Genomic DNA, 19,425 nt, shown 5'->3' with positions numbered 1-19,425 from the left:
AACAAATTAGAATCATTCATAACTCCTGTGTGTACCTGCTATTTCATGTCAAATGGATTCCGTGAAAAAGGTGTACTGCATCTATTTCATGGGTCAAAAGTCAAAGATTTTAATCAATTACATTTAATTTCGTTATTTATTTTTTTTATTTACAGCAGACATTAGCAGAAAATCACAGTTGTAGCTAATTAAATTAACAATGGTTCTGCTCCATTAGACACCAGTGAGCCAGCATACACAATACAGAACTAATAATAATTTTATGCTTAAAAAGGTAAGTTTTGGAATTTGAACAGTATAATAATAATAATAATAATAATAATAATAATAATTTCGATTTGAATTTTGATGATTTCCGGTGCTGTTGCTTCAAATTGTCCCAGGAAACCCAGTTTGATGATAATTCACAGTGCTCCACGTGATGTCTCGTGCAGCTATGCCTCCCTCTTGTCTGTTATGAAAAAAAGAAAAAAAGAAGTTATGAAAAGCCGTGTTCACGTAATGTAGTTATCGCCTGTTGCACAAGCTGTCAGTCACTCCCCTTACTCAACAATTTGCATAGTTGCTCTGATATAACAGAAAGTCTGGTACCACGTCGGCAGGCAGGTACCAACGCTGACAGCTGCCCAAATCGTCACGCCCATAAACGCACCATGCCATCCGACAAAGGTAAGATTATTGTCTTCATTTGGACCGAAGTAAATTTTAATGAGGGCAGGTTGTGGTAACAGAAAGTTAGGAAGTTTCCAGCGCATGTCCACGCTTCATGTACTCAACCATGTGTAGCTGAAGTCTCCACAGACAGACAAGAGGCTGCCGACACTCAACCCTGTTGTCAAGTTCGTGCTCGTCTCAAAACGTTGTCATACCGAAAAAGTACACAGTAATGTCAAAAGTACGTATTCACGATACCTGAGTGTGTGTCATTTAAAATTTTGTGACGCCAGTATGAGTTTAAAATGAAGCAACATGCCATTTTGTTTTGTGTCGCTTTTGGAGCACTTAAAGTAAATGAGGTCTGAGAATATTAGTTAGTTAATCCCCTAATTCATTAACGTTATATCAGTAAAATGAATGTGCATTTTTGAAAAACAATTTGATAGCATTGTATGGCATTTTTCCTGCAAAAATGCAAATATTATTCTGATTAAGCTCATCACTTGTATGGTTTGCTGTTTTTCTTTGTCTTGTATGGTAATTAATAGATACATTTGGCTCTTGGCATGTTTTATCTGACAAATCAAGCAGTCTGAAGATTTGGGCAAGATGACCATTTTTCATAATTTTCTGACATTTTTATGGACCAAACTAGAGCCTGATAGATATGTCAGTCAGCCGATATTACCGACTGATATTGGCCTGTCACGGCTATATTTGTATCAGTATGTTGTCTGATATGCGCTGATATGATGTTTTGTGTTGTTTTTTGTTATTGCTTTTTTGTTTTTGACAGAATATAATTAAGGTTGTTTTTATCTTCCTTGTTCTGGCAGCATTTTATGATTTGTTTTAATTTATAGTTATTTATAATTATTAAAAATACCAGTGAAAATTTACTATTAAATTTAGAAAATACACTAAAAGACACTATTAATACCTGATGTCATTTTGGGCAATAAAGTTTATTATTAAACTGTCAAATATGCTGCCTACATATGTTTGTCATAAGTATTTGACAACCACATTGGAGGGATAATTGCAATGTCAGCCAATATTGATACCACTTTTTTATTTACTCTCCAATATTGTTACAACCATCAGCCCCTAAACTCCAGTACTAGTCAGGCCCTAGACCAAACAATTCCATTGAGTAATTGAGAAAATAATTGGCTGATCACTAGATAGCAAACATAATTTCTGTCTTATCCTCTGAGCAGGAGAGAGTATGGTAGAGAAAGTAGTTGATGACTAAACCGATATCACATGATGTTATTCCCCCAGTTCCCGACACCCCAGTGGAAGTCCTTGTGGATCTCCTAACAAAAGCCAAAGAGATAGCTGCAGCAAGTGATAATGTGTCAGAAGAGTTGAAGAGTCACTTGCAGAAGGCTGTGGACATCGCCAGCGGTCTGGATGACTACCTGGAGAAAATGACCACACAGGAGAGTGAGCCTCTGGCAGAGCTTTATGAGTATGTCCTACACAAAAACTGATGGCTTAAAATACTTACTGTGTAGTAGAACTGTCAGAGTACCAGAACTAAAAATTTTGCTACAATACTAGTTTAAAAAAAGATATTTTATTGCTCTTTTGATACCTCAGCAAAAAGAAGACACACACACATATATATGTATGTGTGTGTGTGTTTATACACACACACACATACATAAGCACAATTGAAGGATCATTGCATCAAAATCATTATCGGCATCTATCTCAAAAATCCAGTATACATATCAATACTTAAAACTTTTGACAACCTTAAGTTAAATTTGTTATTATTTTTTTTTAATTCTTGCTTAATTGTAGAAAAACAGTTTCTCATGACTGGGATCAAGTGCATAAGGAAGGCAAAACCATGTTCCGGCTTCCCAAGGAGTGCATCACTGGACATGTTGAAGGTTGGATATTTTCAGGCTCATTTTACCAGTACATATATGGTTTACCACATTGTGATAACTTTTGTCTCTGATGTGTTTTTCGGCAGGTCAGACCTTGAAGATGCTGATCCACATGAGTCAAGCTAAGAGGGTCCTGGAGATCGGGATGTTTACCGGCTACGGTGCGCTGTCCATGGCCGAAGGGCTTCCCGAGGATGGCTGCTTAATTGCCTGTGAGTTAGAGCCATACCTCAAAGACTTCGCCCAGCCCATTTTTGACAAGTCTCCACACGGAAAGAAGATTACTGTCAAGACTGGATCAGCCATGAACACCCTGAAGGTGAGAGACAACAAACCTGTCAATATTGAAGGACAGTTAGGGAAAATTTGACCATCTTTTAAACATGATTTAGAAGATTATGTGGACTGTTTTTCAACCTAATAGTGCATCACTTTTCCCTTTCAACATTACTATTGTAGCAAATGTGTGTTCTTTCAGGTGCTTTGCGTAATCAGAGCATGCAAAGGTTAACACTAACTCTTCTGTATTTGGTGTTAATAACTTAACAAACCATGAGGCACATGGCCAGTTACCTAACATTGCTGCTTCCCGTTCCAGGAACTGGCTGCTGCAGGCGAGCAGTTTGACATGGTATTCATTGATGCTGACAAGAACAATTACATCAGTTACTACAACTTCATTCTGGACAACAACCTGCTGAGACTGCGAGGGGTCATATGTGTAGACAACTCTCTGTTCAAAGCCAAGGTTTATCTCAAAGACACCACAGATAACAACGGACTAGCTCTTAGAGAATTCAACCAGTTTGTCTCTAAAGATCCACGTGTGGAACAGGTACGTTTAAAACCTTAACATGTTACTAGTGTATGTGTTTTACAGGTGGTTCTTTTTTTATTTTAACAATTCCTTTCTTGTTTTGAAGGTCATTATCCCTCTCAGAGATGGTATCAGTGTCATCCGCCGGATATCTGCGTCCTCTGAGTGCTCACTGACACAGGTACTGTTTAGATAACCCCAGGGTCAGGCCTCAGTGACCCAGCCACTCTGCTGTCATCAGACTGCACAGAAGATTTTCTCTGAGTAAAAGCATCATTCTGACTGATCTTGTTTATTTGCGGCAGACTAAAATCACGGATGACGAAGTCTTCCGTGGGGTCAACGGTCGCCCCATCCTCGATCGGATGCGTCTTGATGGAAAGGTGGCGTACGTGACGGGTGCCGGGCAGGGCATAGGCCGAGCGTTTGCCCATGCGCTGGGTGAGGCTGGTGCAAAAGTGGCTGTGGTAGACCTGGACCAAAATAAAGCTGAGGCTGTGGCTAAAGAGCTCTTTCTTAAAGGTAAGAGATGTGAACACAACAAATGTAGGCCAAGGGATGAGCTGCACATGCAGTGGCAGACAGAAATAAAAAGAGCACCAGCATGCAAAAAGCAAAAAAAGATTAAAACTGTTGTGTTATGTGACTCAGATTTAAAGTGTAACTAGTACATGGGGAACTACTTACCCATTTAGAAGCACTAATTTTCTAGCATGAGGGGCAGCCTGTATGGCCCTGCATTATCTCCACAAGCACTGGTTCCAAAACCCCACTAGGGGTCGCCAAAGCCATATTCACACGGAGCTGTCACTCTCTGCTAAACAGTCTCATCCTGCATCAGACAAGTATGTGGTTAAATAAACCAAAGAGCTAATTGCACAAATATATAGAATTTGTCAAACAAAAGCCTATTTAGTAAAATAAATAAGCTGCATAATACAGACAGATAATTTTATTTTTAAAAAATCCTAATATATGGAAAACTCACCTCTGATGGAATAGTCAGAGGAAATAACCTGCTCAAAATTCATCCACATTGCTCATTTTACTGTGTTCACTGTTTGGTTTAATTGGACTGTTTATAAGCTGTTCTGTGCTGTTATTTGTTATTAACTAAATATAATATGAAATATCCATGAGATATGTCACATAGTGAGGGGTTGTCAGTTTACTCAATGATAGAAAAGGGATCCCTTAAGGACAGAGGTTGGGAACCACTGACCTAGGCAGCATTGCATCACATTTTTTTCGTGCATTGTAGAGGCTCACTGTAGAGGACACTTTAGGACATTAACTCATGTGAACCCAGACAAAATGTCAGGTTCACAACAAACAGAAACTCTGTGTTTAATGAGAGTTGCCACATTGTGTGCAGGCCGGCCAGAGGAACATGTACAAATATCTCTCAGTTGCCAATTCCCAATACACTGAAGTCTGCAAGTAGGTTTACTTTCACACAGTTGCACTAGTTTTCATATGACTGCACATTTACTTCTTGATTTGAAGAATTAACAGAGTTGCAACTAAAGATTTTTTTAAATAATCGAATAATCTGCTGATTATTTTGTTGATTTTTTTCTTACTTGAAACATAAGAAAACAATGAAGAATGCCAAATCACAATTTCCAACAACAGTTCAACACTAAAAGATATTCAGTTTAAAAGAACATTAAGATGAGCAAATGCAGCAAATTCTCACATTTAACATGCAGGAAACATACAAAAATTAGATTTTGTCCAAAAAAAAAATATTTCTAATTATTTTTTTCTTTTTCTTTTTTTAAATCAAATCCCTCTGTTCCCACTGTTACTCTCTAGTTAGTTGGGTGTAGATACCACTCAACAGCACATGCAGAAAATTTGAGTTCGGAATATCCAACTGCCCTAAATGCATCTCTGTTTTTCTAGAGTTGTGTAAAGAAAATACAGCACTAAGCATGAACTAAAAAGCTTAAATATCATTTTAGTATACTGTGCAATCATTTTTTGTAGAAATTGATTCTGTTTTGAAACTTAATTTTCACCATATCTTATAAGTTATTGTAATTGTCACAAACTTTAAATTAATGAAAATATTTAACATGAAATTTTACTTTTTTTATGACAAACTGAGACAACAACTGTACATCTGATTATATATATATATATATATATATATATATATATATATATATATATATATATATATATATATATATACAATTTAATTGTTAGTTAAGATTTGGTTGTGTATATTGCACATTCAAAGATGCAACAAGTGGTCATAATAAATGTATTTTTTTTTTTTGTTGGAGGCTCTGTGCTTGTCCTGTAATGCAGACCCCTCCAGTCTGGACTGTGAAAGAAGTTCAAAGGAATGTCACACTGATGTATTGACTTGATGAGAGTAAATTTTTGTTAGTTCACTGAAAACAAGCTCTTTAAATGGAGGAGCAACTTAAAAAAAAAAAGGGAAAAAAAAGACAGATGTCGGCAAGTAATCACTGGAGGAATGCAGAAAACAGAAAACTGCTTACAATTTCTGCCAAATCATGCAAGAACCATTGCATTGTGTCGACAGAACCATGTAAACTTTCCAAGGCGTTCATCTCACTGTGGTCAGCTGATTGTGTTTGTCCAGCAGATGGCAGCATACTAAAGCATAAGATACACTGTGCCAAGTTATAGCTGTTCCTCTGTACTCTTGCATGTGTCATTTTCCCTCTATTTTCTTCTTAAAGAATAAAACGTCCTATGCATTTTTTTAAAAAAAGAGTGCAAAATTAATTAACTTGTGTTCTTCATGTTTGTTTGTAAATCTCAAGTCGCATAGTACGTCTCAAACTTCTAAAACAGAACTTCCTTATATCATGTTTAATGTTACGGTTTGGACAAGGTTTGCTCACAGACTTCCATGTCTTTTGATCCAGGTATAAATGCCATTTCGATCACAGCTGACATCAGCAAATCAGACGATGTCCAGTCGATGATTGACAGTATCGTGTCCAAATGGGGGGCGATTCACATCGCCTGTAACAACGCCGGGATCAACATGAACTCAGCCAGTGAAGACACCAGTCTGGAGGAGTGGGACCAAACCTTTAATGTCAACCTGAGGGGGACGTTCATGTGCTGTCAGGTGTGTATCACATGCTCTGCGTGTGTGTGATGAATTAATTACTCTGCAGTATTGCTCTGTGATGTATTGGTGTGATGCACAATTTTCAGATAAACAAAAATACACCTACAACTGTTAATATTGTATTAAATTTGACTTCATTTCATTTATGTTAATGATTTAACTGAAAAATAGAAGAAAAAGACTAAACTATACTGCTATGAAAGTGAAATGAAATTGGAATATCAGATAGGAGATAAAAAACAAAATATTGAATTATAAAAAGCTTATGAATATTAAAAAGATCTGCAGCAAAGGATCATTTTAATATAGAGATGTCTTGTGTTCATTGTCTGGAAACTAAAACTAAACAAATTATTGTACAGAATCTGTCGTAACTTTCAACATATGATAAAATCAGTATATATGAGAAAAGAATAGAATGGAATAGATTTATTTTGTAAGAATAACCCAAAACTGAACAGCAAATATATACATAAAATTCTCAAGAAACATTAAAAGAAATGTAGGAATAGGAACAAGTAAAATTTGTCTCTGGTCCTATCCCTTTTCTTTAATCCATGCACTTGTCTATCATAATATTTATTATTAAATATATTTTCAGTGCCCATCATACACAACTTAAATAATTACCTATATTCATCCTCTTTGTACATACATGTTCTATATTCAGCCTAATTACATACATACTCTATGTTCATCCTATTTATGAATTTAAAGCTTGAAATGAATATATGATAAATGTATTTATTTTTTATAGATCACATCAACCTTGTAATGTGAAAGCGGTTAAATTTAATCATGAGTTAAGTAAAAACATAGTCCAACAGGTTTTTAAATGATACCTGTAGAATTTTCATAACCCATAAAGGAAAACACAATCATTCATTTTATCCAAAAAAAAAAACCTTTTCTACTTACAAAGTATTTTTTATTAATATATTCCATATTAGAAATTGATGAACAAATTCTACATTTTTATTTTTTAGTATAATACTAATAATTCTTCCATCAAGAAAGTATTCCTAAAGAAACAAATGGATTCTTGATCATGTAATCTTTCAGTAATTTATTCCTGTCAAAACTAGTTAGAGTATGACCTAATTACTGATGTCCAAGCAGCTCTAGCTACACTGTCTTGACTAAAATTAGTTCTGTCAGACATCTCTCTATATATACACCCTACCACCCCTTATGTGCAGTGTTAAAATCCACTCAAGTGCCCCAAATGTTGTTTAACCACTATTACTGTCTCCAAAGATAAACTCCATGTTGTTGTGTTGATCCGTGCTCAGGCTTTTGGTAGCATATCAGTGCCATAATAAGGTGTTTAATGTGCCTCTTTCCGCCTGAATCCTCGCCTTAGGCGGCAGGTCGAGTGATGTTGAAGCAAGGATACGGCAAGATTATCAACACAGCCTCCATGGCCAGTCTAATAGGTGAGTGATGATTCTATTCCCCCACCTTCTCTCTGGAGCCCCTCCATGTCTGCTTTTAATCTCTCCATTTGGCGTGGAGAGTTGGGTCGAGAGGAGGAGGAGGAGGAGGGGGAGGAGGGGGAGGAGGGGGAGGAAGGAAGGGAGAATTAAATACATTTGTGCTGTGCAGCTATGTGCGGGAGAGCACACATCACGTTAAATAGTTTTTATTAGTCGGACATAAAGTCGTCATATCTGACTGTAGATCATGACTGTTGCAAAATCACTGGCAGTTTTCCATCCACACATCGACATAACAAAATAAGACGACAAAAGACCAAGAGTAACAAAAAAAGGGAACATGCATTATGTTTATTATCATGTGAAATGTCACTTTTCTATTACATTTAATATCATGTTTTAATATATTGTGTGCTAGCACTTTTCATTATTATTATCATGTAGAATATTTTTTATCATGTGGAATTTTCTGGTAAAATGTAACCTTTTATTACTTCTCAATATCCCTGCACTGAATATTTCTTTCATTGTAATTGCTGATACTACTTTTTCTATTTTAGCTTACTTTTTTACTCAACTTATCTTAGTTCTGATGATGTTCATGGATTTCAAACTCACTTCAGTTCATGGGCCATATACAGCCCAGTTTGATCTCAAGTGGACTGGACCAGAAAAACAGTTGCTTAATAGTAGCCTATAAATAACTATTTCACCACATTTTGCCCCTTTTTCCTTTTTTTTTAGTAAAAAGAAGTAAAACAAACTGAAAACCATCATAAAATTATGAAACAGATGATGAGAAATAAGTGCAATTCCAACTTTATAAATCAAGGATAACAGTGCATTTTTTTTGGAAAATCAGAATTTATGGCTTCTCTGCAATCTCTGAAAATAACAAAACTAAAAGTACTTTTTTTGCATACAAATGGCTGTAGATGACCTAAAACTTATGAGCTGGAAATCTGAATAGAGCAGCAAGCATTGCCTCATTCAATGTCAAATTTGATTAACGTAACACAGAAAACAAATTTTTACACCCTCTTCCTCTTTCTTACAAAATGTTTTAAAAGAAAGGGGCATATTTTATTAGGGGAGCTTAACAAACATATCCTTAGAAAAACATTTGTAAAATATTCATCATAAATCAGGGGAAATATGGTAGAATTGTGACGACAGGAGGAAACTTGGAGAGGCCACTGTCTAAAATCGGGGGGGGGTCGGCAAGTATGCTGCAAAATCACCCAGTGGGCTGGAACAGACCCTTTTGGTGGGCCGATTTTGGAGGCTGTATGTTTGATACCCTTGTTTCTTTGCATTAACTTCTTACACACTTTATATTTTATATTCCATTTCATATTTAATACTCTATTGTTGTTGTTATTATGTTACTGTAATATTTGGAGCAGTCTCGCACAAGGATTTCCTTTTGGATAAATAAAGTTCTGTCTTGCCTCAAAAGAAGGACAGGGGGTGGGAGTGGGTGGCTCCGGGGGTCAAGAACGGCCACCAGTCAAAGGAACCCACACAAGGTCAGGTGCCAGCACCACCGTCCTGAAACACCCCAGAGCAGAGAGTGTGAAGCAGACTGAACTGAACAGTTTTTAACTTAAAATACTAACTGACAACAATATGACAGTCATGCTTAATTATCTATTCCATGACATTTCAATTTCCATATATTAAAGAGCAACCTTGATGTAAAGAAAGCGTAAGGGGAAAAAAAGGAAAAATTATTCACTGGTAGACTGGTACTATAACACCATTTGTATCATGTTTAATACATGAGTTTCTGAGACCTCTACAACATCAAATATGACTTTCCTGATAAATCTGTTGTCTGCGCTGTGAGCCATGTCTTCTGCCCCCTGGAGGACTGTCAGTGCACTGCAGTCAGCAGCTGGCCTGTAAGTGCAACATCCAACATGGCTGCCTTCACGTAGTAATTCGCGTAGTTTTGGCAGGGTAACCTTTGCTTATTTTGAAAAAGTTACAGTAAGTATAACAGTCATTGTTACAAAGATATCAATTTGAAAATTGTTTTTTATCGGCCTATAATTACTTGATATTTCGTGCCTTATTTCACAGTAAAATCATGTTGAAAATGTGTGTATCAAATATGATACAGCTGGTATGCATTTTTTATGTATGCAACCTGCTCATTATAATCACTTGGATGTTGCAAACAATTGATTGTAACACAAGCAATTTCTTGGCTATCATAATCTATTTTGAAAAATTGATTTGAAATGTGCCAAATTTTCCTAAAGCAATGCATAATATTTACTTTAATGAATTTTAAAATAAAAACTATTGTGATCCATGAATTTTCATAATTGCCTTAAATATCAAATATGATCTAAACAAAATATCATGTATGTAAATTATATAGATTTCAAATTCAATATTCAAAAAAAAAAAAAAAAAAAAGAATTTTCTGGTAATTATTTGATATGAATTTGACCATTAGTCTGTGCTGAAAGATACCCCTAGTTCAGGGATACTCAACTTGCTTTGCCTTGGGGGCAGGAAGCCCAGGGCAAGTTAATAAAAAATATTAATAATATCTATCAGATAAAATGACTAAACCTTAAAAGGCACATAACTCATTTTTCCTTTAAAAATTCCCTTGAAATATTGTATATTTTTGAATTAAATGACATACTAACTTGTCATCAACTAAATTTACTTAAAACAAATATTTTGCTGTATTTAAGAGCTGCAAATACATTACATTTAAAGAGTGTATACAACATTTAACATAATGCTCCCACCAGGAACAGAATAAATAGCATAATTAAGTGTGTGTGCTATTATGCAACTTCCCAAGAAACGGCCAAGGAACATTATTATTGGGGATGCACACCACTGGTATCAGCAGATAATGGCTTTCAATTGAAATATCGGTAACTGCTTGAACTTGCCAATCTCTCTGGTGATATGACAAACCAATAATATGATGCTTTTTGATGACGTTTTTTGAAGTGTCTGAAAATGGATTGCTGTTTGCTGTGATTGCTCAGTGTCGGACATGCGAGGAGGAGCCAAATCACATTTCTTCAACCCTACAAACTGACCTGCCCATCTTAAGAGTCATCATCCCGAACATTCAGATGAATTCGTAAAGAACAAAACGGAAATAACCAGTCAGCAGTAGCTTTTTTATTTAGTCCAGTGAATGTGTCCATTTAGAAATGTGTTGTCTTTCTATTTTGTAAAGCACTATTTTATCATGAAAACAGTTGTACTTTATTATGAAAACCATTGTTTTGGGTCTGTCAGTGGACCATCACGATACGAGTAGACAGTATAATATGTTCATTCACTCATTAATGTTCTCTGACAAAAGCTGGAAAAAAAGTCTAGCAGATATCGGTATTGGAATTTGCAATCAGCCAGAATGAGTTGGGAAAATGGAAAACGGTCAGCGGGCCACCCAGCACCCTATCACAGGGCCAGATTTGGCTCCTGGGCCTTAGGTTGAGTATCATTGCCCTAGATCTTTGTCCCACTGTGACTTAGTGGTTGTATAAGTTGTATGGGATAATAATTTATACAATTTAGAAATTGTTACCTGACTATTGACCCACTTCACTTGATTAATCGATTATGAATCGATTATAAAATGAATCGCCAGCTATTTTGATAATCGATTAATTGCTAACTGAAGGTTTTTTTTTTTTTTTTGGTTTTGTTTTTTTTTTTTAAAGAAAAAAGGTCAAAATTCTCTGATTCCATGGTAATATTTTCTGGCTTCTTTACTCCTTATATCTTTGAACCCAAAACCCAAAAGAACAAGATGCCTGAGGACGCCACCTTTGGCTTTAGGAAACACAGATCAACATTTTCTGACATTTTATGGACCAAACAACTGAATAATTAAGAAAATAACTGACAGATCAATTGACAGTACAGACCTACTTTAATTTCTTTGTCAACGGGATCTTCATGATTTAGCAGAGTGCCCTCATGTAAATCTGTAGTATGTTTTGAAGCTGTATATATTAGTTTTCCTGTTTATGAGAAACTCGAGGTGAACCTGCACGTTTAAAACAGGATTAACCGGCTTTTCGCCTGTGCAACTTTTACCCCAGTTAAACTGTTCTATAGAGATGCATCCACCCCTGCATACAGTAAGCATAGCAGGAAAGTGTTGTGATTGCGTCTCGCCGAGGCGCTTTTGCATCATAATAAACATCCCCTCTCTGCGGAGCTGTCTGGAGGATGTGGAAGGCAACCTGAGGTCCAACTTGGGAAGGGAGGGTTCCTGTGCAGCGGCAAAAAAACCCCAGCCTGTGCCAGCAGCCTTGTTTGAACAGCGGAAGACACTTTCAGAGTTTAGCGAGAGCCTAGTAAAAGCCTTGTAATTCGCAGCGCCGGTGTAAATGTTCCTCTTCCAACAGGTTCCTCCAGAGGAACAGCAACACTTCATCAGCAGTATAGTCAAATCGCCAGTAAACCACTGTGCCATATGGGCCCCAGTCCCGACTGCAGGGGCAATCTGTAAAACAGGAGCATGCTGGTAAATAGAGGCCGGCATAAAAAAAATGATCAATTACTCACATTACGTACAGTCCTTCAGGAATTTACTTTATTGGTCTGGACATCTGTTATAATATTGTCATAATGTGTAATCAGATGGGACCTGTTCTAGCCAAGTGGAAGCCCAAAAAGCAGCCGTAAATGCCCAATTAAAATGCACAATGACAGCTTTTTGTCCATCTGCTGAATAGAACGTGCGTGTGTGTGCCCACTAACACCCCCCTCCACACACACACACACACACACAAACACACACATACACAGTCCCGACCATCAAGCACCTTTTTTTTTCTGAATAATGGCCAGCAGCTCAAAGACTCCCAGACAGGATATATCAAACTTGATATGGTCACACTCAGTTTTTTTGGCTGCGTGATGACCTTACTGAGGGATTTGTGACTCTCGCACCTGCAGATCTCAGCTGCATAATAATGCACACGCCATTCTGGGAAAAAAGAGTGCATCATTTGAACTCCGAAGAATTCAAAACGTAAAAGGCGTGCCTGATAAAGAGCATGTTTTCTCCCACTTGAAATGGGCAATAAGTAGCAGGGTGAATGTTAAAGAGGGCTTTGGAGAATGCTCTCCTTCTACCTCCTTTTTCCTTCTCTGGGGATTACTGCTCTTTAAGACGGCGAAAAACATCAATGCAGGTTTATTTAAAGGATGAAGGCATTTTCTGAATGGTATTTTGGGGCCGTATCATCAGGTCTTGAGCGAGGATTAGTGCTGTTAGGCATTTTGAGCTGTGTTTCCTGTCCTGATAAGTCGGATTTCACCTTCAATCTGCGTGTAAGCCCTGGGCTCTGCTCCTCCTCGCCTGCTCCTCTGAGGTCCTAGCCTACCCTTATCCAGCCCAGCCCAACCCAATCTTACCTTTCCTCAGCTATCTCGCCACACTCACCACAATCCCACTCAACCGCCCTCCTGTCGTCCCACCCTTTTACATCTTATTTCTTTAGCAACTTTTACCTCCATCCTGCACATTTTTCTCCTTTTTTATCCGGGATGCTCCGGCCTCTTCTCCCCAGGACCAGTCCCTGCCTCTTTGCAGCTGGCTGGTATTTATCATCCCGGTCTCACACTGAAGCCATTTGGCAGTCAGATCGGCGGGTGACGAGGTTAACTACTAAAGTTGTATGTAACTTGGAGCCTTCCTTGTGATGATTAATCAACCAGCAGAAAATGAGCCCCTGTCCCGGCATCCCATGCAGTGTGCAGCATCTGTGATGGTCAAGGCAAACAAATGGCTCCCCGTCTTTGTTGCTGAGGACAGAGCATAACTGGACATTATAAGCAATTAATTTTACATGGCTTCATCCACAGAGTCCCTGGCAGCTAATGGAAGAGCTTTTATGTAGAATCCACAAGAAACCGCAGGAGCTGCGATATAAAATGTATATGTTGTCAGCTCATGTGAGAAAAGAACTAATGCTATTCTCTATTTTCTGTTAAGGAAATTACTCCTAAAACAAAATTATTTTTAATAAGAACCTATTAAATTAGAAAAGTGCATACCATTATCACATTTTTGTGCCTCTGTGCCAGTGACACTATGTTTTCAGGTTGTCTGTCTGTATATTTGTCAATTATTTTCATCATCGATCAATCTGTCGATTGTTTTCTGGATTCATTTATTAGTTGTTTGGTTAAGAAAATGGTAAAAAAAAAAAAAATGATGATCACTGTTTCCCAAAGCCCAAGGTGACATCCTTAAATGTTTTGTTTTGTCCGCAAACCAAAGATACTCAGTTTACTGTCAAAAAGAACAAAACAAAACAGAAAATTTTCACATTTGAGAAGCTGAAAACTGAAAGTTTTGATATTAAAATATGACTTAAAACAATCATTCGCTTATCAGAATAGCTGGCAGTTGATTTAATAAGTGATTATTTGATTAATTGTTGCCGCTCTAGTCCATACTTATGTCCCATTGTTCTGAACATGATATCTCAACAACGCCTTGAGGGAATTTCTTCAAACTTGGCACAAATGACCACCTGGACTCAAGGATGACCAGCCGTCCCGTCCCGTCTCATTCTCATGAATAGAATACCTCAGTAACATCTCAATGGAATTTCTTCAATGAACTGATTGGAATTTTGAGGTCAAAGGTCAAGGTAGTGCTGAACTCATCTGTCCTTTTCTCCTGGATGCATTATCTCAAACATTCCTTGATGGAATATCTTCAGATCTGGCACAAATTTCAAATTGGACTTGAGGATGAACTGATCACTGTGACTTCACTAAACTTGTTTTGGCCGTAACTCAAGAATTCATACACTAATTATATGAATCAGGGAAGACTGCAACTTGATTGGTTGGCAGAGGCTTATGACCATGAGGCGGTAATCCTAGTTAACAATTGTTACCAAACATGTTAAATGCTAAACAAAACTTTTTCTAAAGTCTTAAACCAGCAACACACTTACATAACACAGTCAGCCCAATAGTTAATTTTCTACTCAGCAACCCACGTTTTGTTCATAAAATATCAACTCTACATTTAAAAATGCAAAACACCTTCTCTACAAACACTCATTCTGTCAAAACATGGCAAAGCAGTCATTTTCATCACCTCATGGGGTTATTCGGACACATTTACTACAAACAAAACATTCCAGCATGTTAGTCCATTGTCATCAAAAAGCCACAATACATCAGCATCATCCAAGCGTAAGCATAGACATAAACATCATTCCAACATAGATTATAATCTCACTCAAGTATTGCAAAAGTGAACTTGTTATCTTTACTCTAGAGAAACATACATTGGGGGAAAAAAGTCCAAGACACAAACTTGCTGCAGTAAAAGTGTTATTAGCAACATGAAATTGCTGCCAGTGACCGACAAAAAAGGCATTTGTTCTGGTTTGACTACTCTTCTGCCTGATCCTCTTCCTCACCTTCATCCAACTACTCCTCTCCCTTGTCTTTTCTCTCTTTCTCCTTCTCAGTGTTGGTCAGTGTGACTACATTGAACAAAACCAACCCAGAAAGTCCCCTTTTTTCTGTATATGTCCATGTAATGAAAGAACTTAAACACCTAGTTATGTCTCTGCCTCTGTTGAGGTTGGAATTAGCTGGAATCACAGAACTTTCTGTGAATCAACAATTTCTCAATGTTTCAATGATCTGTTAACTCAAAACTGCTCATTAGCAGTTTGAGTAGAGCTTTTGAGCTCCTGCTGTTACAGACGTAGAGGCTTTATACTATATTTAAGGCTTTGAGCACTAGGTTTTCAGATCCATAATTTTTGTATTGGGTGAGCTTGTATGTGAAGAAAATCTAAACATCTTAGTAATGTGTTATTTGACTGCATATTCTTTGAAAACAACATAAATTGTGTAATGACATGGTTCATAACAGGCAGATGTGCTAACTGTGTTCAGGATTTTGAAAATGTGACTCCAGATTGGACAAAAGGATGTTACCAATTGTAAAAACAAACAAAAAATATATATATATATATATGATGCAGGAAATTTTGTGCCAGCTGATTTCCTTTCTGTCCTCTTTGTACCCTGCAGTCCCTCATCCTCAGAAGCAGCTTTCCTACAACACGTCCAAAGCTGGAGTGGTCAAACTGACTCAGACTCTGGGCACTGAGTGGATCGACAGAGGAGTGCGTGTCAACTGCATCTCACCGTAAGTGTGCCGTCTGCTCTCGGCCTTCCTCTTCTTCTTCTTCTTCTCTTACCCCATCGTCTTGCCAAATTGTCCTGGTCCACCTTTGAGTGTTGTGAGGGATTGAGCTGCAAGAGGAAGTGGCGATTAGCGTGTTTGCTTTCACATGAAGAGCCCCATTTGAGAATGATGCACTAATTTAAGTCCTCAAACAATACATCAGTGCTTAATTAGATGACGTCTTGAGGGATGAATCAACCAAACACTTGCTCTAATTGTTCTATTCAATTAGGGAATCAAATTTGCAACCTCACTCCAAGTGTCGGCGCAACAATAGCGCCTTGTTTGTATCTATTTGTCTGTGAAGCTGAGCAGGGGGGAAAGAAAAGAGGAGAACACAGGAACGGCTGCATGTGTGTGGGGTGTGTGTGTGTTAAGTGGAGCATCCCTTAGCCCCAGCCATCCCTGAGCAAATCCGTCCGGTGGCACTGGGCGAGCCAGGCCCAGTCACAGCCCCAGAACAAAGCCCTCACACACGCGCGCGCCTCGCTCAGCTGTATTTATCGGCAGCTTGTTTGCTAATTTTAATTTGCAAAGAAGCAATTCTCTCTCCCCCGCGCTAACTGGGTGTCTCAATGGGCCGCTGATTTCTTTGAAGTGACAGTCGGTAAATATGCATAAAAAAGGGACACAATTAGCGCTCACGAGGTTGACTGGAGCCTGATTCCATTGGCAACTTTAGCCGCAGCGGTGATAAGCTGCATTATCTAGAAAATTGGCTGAGGGAAAACAGCACCTCTGATTGCCAGCAAAGGTTCCAGATAACAGGGCAGCTGAAGAGAAATATAATTGAGGTGGAATATGTTAACCAAGGTGTCACACGCTCCTTGGAAGTGCTAATTTATCCAATGTTGGAATTCCATATCAAGGCACCGGGATACATCGAACAATGATTCAGGCCTCACGGCTTTTAGTCACTGTCATGTCAATTGTGTAGAAAGTCAGAAGTCGTCTCATATTAGGCACACGCGGACGTGTTGACATATTTATTCAAATGTAAGCTCTGTGATATTTTACTGTAGAAAGTGTTGTGACTGAGTAATGATGTCGTAGAGCTATTAGATGCCAGTGCAGGCACAAAACCAGGGACAGGAATAGTACACCCATTCTGTTTTCAAGTAGAAGTACAAATACTTGTGTAAAAAAGTAGCAGTTCTGATTCAACTCTCAATTCAAAGTATTAAAGTAAACAGTTGCCCTTCTTAAAGACATTTCTATCAGCTTTTTCTGTGCTAAGCTAACTTTGTCACGGTCGAGCCACATGCTTTTGTCAGTTTCATCTTGAATTGTCTTTTTTTTTCTTAGTATGTTGTTTCTGTCTTTTACTTAGCTTTAATTTTTTGTTTAATGTCTTTTTTGTGTTAGTTTGTTTTAAGTCAGTCTGTTAGCCTGTTATTTAATTTTTTTGTCTTTGTGTTTTTTGTCTTGTTGCACCTTCTACGCCGTTTCTCTCCTTGTTAAGACTTTTAGGTTGCTTTTTGTCTTGTTACGCCTTTTTCATCTTGTTTTGTTTAGTCTTGTCACGTCTATTTTATCTTGTTACATTGGTTCTTGCTTTGTCTTTTTTTGTCTTGTTACATTTTTGTCATTTTGTTACATCTTTGTCATTTTGTTACAGCTTTTATGTTGTTTATGTCACAGTTGTCTGTTGTGCCTGATACGTGCTGATGGATACACCAAGAAATCGTCTTTCCTGTGTTATTGTCCCATTCATATAGGCTGAAGTTGGTCTTGATGTTGGGATGGCAGCATACAATGATGCAAAATAAAAACACGCTACAATGTACAGTATCTGTACTTAATTACTGCCTACCTTCGCACAAAACCAAAAGCAGCAGACATTTTCTCATGAATTCCATCTAAATCTCATCTCGTCTCATTTCGATCTGGAATCAGGAGTTTCTTATAATAAGTCCTTAACCAAAGGCTTACAGACGTCCCCTCATACCCGTGAGCGCTTCCTGAGATGTGCCAGTCATTCGAGTGCCACTGGTCCCACTGTAAACATCATCAGAGATGCCACGCCATGCCCTTTCTTCAAAGGATAATTGGGCTTATTTTTGTCACCAAAGTGGTGGCTCTGAAACGACGCTGTCACTCCTGGCTCTGAACTGTGATGCCTTCTGATTTCATTGTGTTTTTTTTTTTCTCCCCCCCCCCCCCTTTCTCCGTCTCTCTCTTTTCAGGGGGATTGTTGACACCCCTCTCATCCACTCGGAGAGTCTGAGGCCTCTGGTGCAGCGCTGGCTGTCAGATATCCCTGCTGGTAGACTGGCTCAAGTGACAGACCTGCAAGCTGCAGTGGTCTACTTGGCATCTGACGCCTCCGACTACATGACAGGGCATAACTTAGTCATAGAGGGTGGGCAAAGTCTGTGGTAGAGGGGGTAGATGAAGAGATGAAAACTTCTTTTTCTCCTCTTCACTCTCCTGGGATTAGTCTGCAAAATAGGCACCATTCACATTATCTCCTTTTGACACATTCACAGCAGTGTTAGTTTAAATCTTACTGGATGTTTAACTTGTGGTCAGTGAACATCTGTTTGATTGTGTGATAAGATGACCGGCAGCTTTTTGTCCTCTATGCGTCCTGTTGAGGCCGACAGATGCTGGATTTTTGAGGCTGATGCTGTCACTGAAACTGTAAACATTCAATGATTGATGATTTTTAGCAATTATATATAACTAGAACCACATACAGAGTTAAACTAGAAAACATAAATGAATAAATACATCAAAACAATTTGCATTATGATCTGTGGAAAAAAAAAAGTTTTCATGTCAGTGCATATCTGATAACATACATGAAAATACATAAATACTAAAATGAGGTACAACAGCTGCCCGTCTTCTTGTCACATGATGGAAATTTTCTGAGAAAACATGTCAAACATGAGAAAATATCTCTTGGGTCCAAGAAAGTAAAAGAAAACTGTTATTACTGTGTGTCTTCAAACATGTCACATTAACTTCTGTATGATCTCTTGACATTGTTTTGTACATCAAATGTTGTTTAAACCATTTTGATAAATAAATGCATTGAAATAAATGATCTTTTGTATTGTGCCTATTACAAAAAGTCTGAACATATTGAAAAGTTTAGTTTATATTTATGGAACTATTTTATTCACATGCAGTTTAAGGTGATGTACAGCAGTGCTTCACAACTTTTTTCCAAAGAGACCACTTTTTTAACATTGTGTAAACTGAAAACCTCTGACTAAGTGGCATATTGTATGGATATTACATATTACATTTAATGA

At 37.8% G+C, this 19,425-nt stretch overlaps 1 protein-coding gene across 2 annotated transcripts; it reads left to right on the top strand.

The window, feature by feature from the left end:
* Nucleotides 1-614: 614 nt before the first annotated feature.
* LOC146331173 (uncharacterized) lies at nt 615-18,963 on the top strand. Of its 2 annotated transcripts, none has more exons than XM_084727803.1 (11): nt 615-669; nt 1,942-2,131; nt 2,470-2,561; nt 2,648-2,880; nt 3,160-3,396; nt 3,485-3,559; nt 3,684-3,900; nt 6,288-6,496; nt 7,863-7,935; nt 16,006-16,123; nt 18,349-18,963. In XM_084727803.1, exons 1-11 carry the CDS (start codon nt 654-656, stop codon nt 18,542-18,544), a joined length of 1,656 nt encoding a protein of 551 aa, XP_084583929.1. In that variant the 5' UTR covers nt 615-653; the 3' UTR covers nt 18,545-18,963. The 2 variants fall into 2 exon arrangements, with proteins under 2 accessions (XP_084583929.1, XP_084583937.1); XM_084727811.1 differs by lacking the exon at nt 615-669 and adding an exon at nt 737-895.
* The last annotated feature ends 462 nt before the right edge of the window (nt 18,964-19,425 follow it).

Source organism: Lutjanus erythropterus, chromosome 2 (genome assembly GCF_056507025.1).
Source record: "Lutjanus erythropterus isolate fLutEry1 chromosome 2, fLutEry1.hap2, whole genome shotgun sequence".
Lineage (NCBI taxonomy): Eukaryota > Metazoa > Chordata > Actinopteri > Lutjaniformes > Lutjanidae > Lutjanus > Lutjanus erythropterus.
Note: the sequence above shows the minus strand (reverse complement) of the source record. Positions and strands in the feature narration are given on the sequence as shown.